The 5,520-nt window shown below is 51.5% G+C and overlaps 1 protein-coding gene across 1 annotated transcript; it reads left to right on the top strand.

The window, feature by feature from the left end:
- The first annotated feature begins 1,153 nt into the window (after positions 1 to 1,153).
- LOC119397707 (uncharacterized protein K02A2.6-like) lies at positions 1,154 to 4,981 on the top strand. The gene has a single exon (XM_037665127.1). The coding sequence runs from the start codon at positions 1,154 to 1,156 to the stop codon at positions 4,979 to 4,981; it is 3,828 nt and encodes a 1,275-aa protein (XP_037521055.1).
- The last annotated feature ends 539 nt before the right edge of the window (positions 4,982 to 5,520 follow it).

Raw genomic sequence — 5,520 nt, forward strand, 5'->3', positions numbered from 1 at the left:
CGAATGAGGGTTTTCAGAGTAATTTTTATAACTACCACCACAATTTTAGCCGCTGCCGTCTTATCTAGACCAAAACAACCCAACACGTTTGTGAAAGCCTTTATAGTGTGCAAAGAAGCGTACTTACTCGAGATACAAAAACGTTCTAAAAAACCGTACTCATGTTTCTACAATTTATTGAAGAAAACTTTCTCGAAAAACATCACCAATGCTTCGCAATGTTTACAAGACACGTTTTCGCGACGGTTAAAGGGATACTGACCCAAAATCGGAAAATTTTACGAGAACTCGGTAAATGGAATCTCAGTCTGCGATTACATCGAATAAATGTCGTCTCTGAGCAATTTTTTCAGCGGATAGTTGTATTTTCGGTGTCTCATCTTTCTACGTCGCATTATTCTACGGTGCCTTAAACAATTCGAACAGATCGGCCGTGATGTGAGCACCGAGCAGTTATTCGCGCATACTCTGTCGCTAGAAGAGTCGTCAGTATTCAACTTCAGTTTTTCAACTTCACCGAGCAGATGTTCCATGCCCGCAGCACTTCTTACACTGTACGCCAGCCGTTTGCGTTTCGTGCTGTAGCCGTTCACTACGCAGTTAAACTGCTCGTCAACTACAACCATCTTTTGCACAAGTAAGTCTCCGTTCTCGAAGCAAAGTATGGGATTGGGCTAGTTGGTATTCCATTATTAAACTGCTCAGCGCAAAAAACTTGACACGGTACACATAGAAAAGACGAGGGCCAGCGCTGGTCCTCGTCTTTTCTATGTGTACCGTGTCAAATTTTTGCGCTGAGCAGCCCGTTACCGAGCCGTCGAGTGTTGTCGCGGGCGCAGCCACTAGGAGATGGCGCTATGTGTACCGCATCACGTGACGAGTGGAGGATCGGGCGGGAAGACGCTCGCTGGGACCGGGGTGTGTGATCGTGTCTGTTGAGCTAACATGTAGCCGCGCGTGCCCGCGTGCTTTAATCCTTATTAAGTCATTAAACAGTTGTCGTTATCCGTCTGCTCGTTCGTGTGCTCTGTTCTCGACCACGACATGGCGGCAGCGGCGGGATACGTGGAAGTCACGACAACGCAGTGAAGAAGGCACCGGACAAGTAGGCCTAACAAACGCCGGCACCGCAACACGGAACTTTGCAGCACCCATGGCAACGCCTACAGTGCCCGCAGCTCAGCCTGCAACGCCGCTCAACCCTTTCGTCGTCGAACTGCCGGAAAAGCTCGACTTTCGGAGACCCGAGGAGTGGAAGCGGCGGTTTACACGATGGGAAAGGTACCGCGTCATCTCAGGTTTGAAGAAACAAGACGACGAAACCCAGGTAAACACACTCATTTACGCGATGGGCCGTGAAGCAGAAGATGTCCTGGCGTCGCTCAAACTTTCCGACGCTGAGAAACTCAACTACGACGCGGTAACACGAGCGTTCGCGAAACATTTCGTGCCGCGGACGAACGTGATATATGAGCGGGCGAAGTTCAACAGCCGGAAGCAAGAAGCGCATGAGTCAGTCGACGCGTTCGTAACCGAACTCTACAGACTAGCCGAAACCTGCGAGTACGGAGATCTGAAAGAAGAATTGATCCGCGATAGGCTCGTGGTCGGTCTCGCAGACACGCAACTAAGCGAGAAGCTGCAACTTAACGCCGAGCTGACTCTTGAAGCCGCCGTCACCGCTGCACGCAACTCCGAAACGATCAAGCAGCAGCAAAAAGATCTACGGCCGCAGCAACAGACGCCTGCGGCTATAGACGCCATGCGTGGATGCTCGAAGAGCAAAGGAAAGCCAAATCAGCGCTCTCAAAAAACACAGCGCGATCAAACGGCGCTGACGTGCAAGTGGTGTGGCTCAACAACGCACCCACCATCACGCACTATGTGCCCGGCGAACGGGAAAATATGCAGTGCCTGTGGCAAAAAGGGACACTTTGCCGCCGTGTGCTTGTCTGCCTCTCCGAGGAAGAAAAAGAGCACCCACCAAGCCGTTTTGGAAGAGGTTTATTTGGGTCAATTGACTGACCAACAGGACTCTGGGCCGTGGAGGACTGACGTTACAGTAAATGGCTTGCCAATGAAGTTCAAAGTAGACACCGGTGCAGATGTTACCGCTATACCTACAAGCCTCTACAACGAACAAGTCATGGGCAACCTGAAGCAGGCTCAGAAACAGCTGCTGGGACCTGGCCGGACCAAAATCGCAACAATGGGTCTGTTCAGCGCAACCTTGTGCTGGAATGGCCGAGTGTGTCAAGAAGAAGTTTACGTGATCGACAAGTTACACGATGCACTTCTCGGACGTCCTGCAATCAAATCATTGGATATCCTTCCAAGCCTCCTCGAAGTCACAGCGTCAACAAGCAAGGTCAGCGACCCTGCCAACATTCTCTGCCACTACCCCAACTTGACTACAGGCCTGGGTCTTCTCAAGACGGAATACAGGATAATATTACTCCCCGATGCCAAGCCAAGCGCTATTACGTATCCGCGGCGAGTACCCCTGCCCATGCTGCCCAGTGTCAAACGTGAGTTGGAGAGAATGGAGAACCTTGGCGTCATTAGAAAGGTCGACGAGGCCACAGAGTGGTGCGCACCTATGGTAGTCGCGAAAAAGAGAGGAGGCGAGCTTCGAATCTGCGTCGACTTCGGAGGGTTAAACAAGAACATTTTGCGGGAACGAGTCGTAATGCCCACCGTCGATGAATGTTTGGCCAGACTTGCCGGAGCTACATGGTTCAGCAAGCTTGATGCAAGGGCTGGTTATTGGCAAGCTCCGCTAGCACCAGAGTCCCAGAAGTACACCACTTTTCTGACGCCATTCGGCCGGTTTCAGTTCCTCCGATTGCCCTTTGGAATTTCGACAGCACCCGAGTTTTTCCAGAGAGAAATGCTAAGAGTTCTAGAAGGCATTGAAGGCCAGGCGTGTCTACAAGACGACATTATAGTGTTTGGCCCTTCAAGGGAAGAACATGACGCACGACTGCACAAAGTACTGCAGCGCCTGCAAGAAGCTGGCATCACCTTGAACGCAGAAAAATGCGTACTACACCAGCAGTCAGTGAGATTCCTGGGACACATTGTGTCGGCGAATGGTATCAGTGCCGACCCTGAAAAGGTCAGCGCACTATGTCACCTAGCAGAGCCTACAGATGTAACAGAAGTGAGGTCCTTCTTGGGAATGGCCAACCACTTGGCCAAGTTTCTCCCAGGGCTCTCGCAGCTCACAAAACCGTTACGTGACCTGCTTCACAGCGACGCCGAATGGTGCTGGGACAAGCCACAGCAAGAAAGCTTCAACGCCGTCAAGAAAGCATTGACGACGACTCCAGTGCTTACTCACTACGACCCTTGTAGTCATCACACTGTGTCGGCGGATGCATCGTCGTACGGTCTTGGAGCTGTCCTCCTTCAAGAGACAGCGGGTCAGAGACTTCCAGTAGCCTATGCCTCAAGATCCCTCTCTGACACGGAGACGCGATATGCGCAAATAGAGAAAGAAGCACTGGCAGTTACATGGGCCTGCGAGCATTTCCGCTCCTATCTGCTTGGTCTGCAGTTTCACGTGGAAACTGATCACAAGCCACTGGTGCCATTGCTGTCATCAAGCCGCCTGGACGAGCTTAGTCCCCGTCTGCAACGGTTCCGTATGAGACTCCTCGAGTTCGATTACACCATTGCCCACATCCCAGGCAAGGAAATGCATACTGCCGATGTGCTCTCAAGGAAACCGCAGAAGGAAACGGACAACAGCAGCCCAAGGAGCCTCAGCAAGGCCGTCGTAGAACATGAAATTCTCACATTGGAACTTCTGCCTGCTTCCCACGATATGCTTGAAAGGATAAAGGCAGCACAAGAGAACGATCCTGTTCTAGCAAGAGTTAGGGACTACTGCACGACGTCGTGGCCCAAAGAAGTGGCACTACCTCCGGACGTGCAGAGGTATTCAGCATTTGCCCATGAACTGACACAAGTGGATGGCATTTTACTCAAAGGCAGCCGCATTGTCATTCCACCAAGCATGCAAAGTGATGTGCTAGAACACTTGCATGCCGGTCATCAGGGCATTGGGAGATGTAGGGCTCGAGCCACTCAATCGGTGTGGTGGCCAGGCATTAACCAGCACATCCAAAGTTATGTGTCAAGATGCCCTGTCTGTCAACAACACCGTAAACCACACGCCGAGCCTATGATATTCTCCCCACTTCCTAAACACCCATGGGAAGCGATAGGAATCGATCTCTTCTGTGTGGATGGAGTTAACTACCTCGTAGTTGTGGACTACTACTCACGTTTCTTTGAACTAAAAAAGTTGAAGCGTACCACCACAGAGAACATAACACAAGCACTGAGTCAGATCTTCGCGCGCTTTGGGGCACCGGCTATCATACGATCAGACAACGGCCCTCAGTTTGCTTCGGCACAGTTCAAAGCGTTTGTCAAGCAATGGGGATCAAGTCACGTAACCAGCAGCCCCTACTTCCCTCAGAGCAACGGCGCGGCAGAAAGAACAGTTCAGACTGCTAAACAGCTGATCAAGAAATCGCCGAACATCCACAAGGCTCTGCTCGCGCATAGAGACACGCCAGGGAAAGAAGGATTCACACCAGCGGAACTCCTCATGGGAAGGCGCCTAAGAACCGACGTGCCCGTGCCACCACACGTGCTGAGGCCACAGTGGAGCACCGTAGAATTTACTAAACGAAATGAAGCCTACAAGGTCAAGCAGGGCCAACAATATAACCGGAGACATAGGACTTTGGCAAGAGAGCTCATTCAACCGCAGACAGCCGTCCGCATTCTGTCTGGTACTCCAACAACAGGGACCGTCATTGGGCCAGCTCACACGCCTCGTTCGTATGTAGTGAGCACACCTGGAGGTCTCACGAGACGCACCAGCAAACATCTCCAGCCGCTACAACCTGTGGCGACAACAAGAAGTGGACGAACCGTGAGAGCTCCTAGTCGGCTTGACCTGTGACAAGAGCAGGAGGGTCACTTCAAAGAAGAGGAGGTGTCGCGGGCGCAGCCACTAGGAGATGGCGCTATGTGTACCGCATCACGTGACGAGTGGAGGATCGGGCGGGAAGACGCTCGCTGGGACCGGGGTGTGTGATCGTGTCTGTTGAGCTAACATGTAGCCGCGCGTGCCCGCGTGCTTTAATCCTTATTAAGTCATTAAACAGTTGTCGTTATCCGTCTGCTCGTTCGTGTGCTCTGTTCTCGACCACGACAAGTGTAAAATATTCCGCACATCTTGTTCAATACCTCGTCGAAAAATCTCTCGAAAATCCACTGCTTTGAAGGCATAGCGATAGTTGACAACTGATCGAATGTGATGTAACTCTCATTCTCGGTAGCGTATATAGGTAATCGCCTGCCTTTCGTTTTGCTGTTCTATTTCTGGCGGCTCCTCCAAATTGGGCACTGCCTGCGTAACTGCTGATACTCGACCGAATCAAGTGCCTTCTCGTAATCTATGAAGGCTATATATAGGGGCTGGTTATATTCCGCGCATTT

The sequence above is a fragment of the Rhipicephalus sanguineus genome, chromosome 6, assembly GCF_013339695.2.
Source record: "Rhipicephalus sanguineus isolate Rsan-2018 chromosome 6, BIME_Rsan_1.4, whole genome shotgun sequence".
Lineage (NCBI taxonomy): Eukaryota > Metazoa > Arthropoda > Arachnida > Ixodida > Ixodidae > Rhipicephalus > Rhipicephalus sanguineus.

Bases quoted from the DNA above. Each gene is read 5' to 3' on its own strand.
- LOC119397707 (XM_037665127.1), top strand. From the start codon at position 1,154: ATGGCAACGCCTACAGTGCCCGCAGCTCAGCCTGCAACGCCGCTCAAC.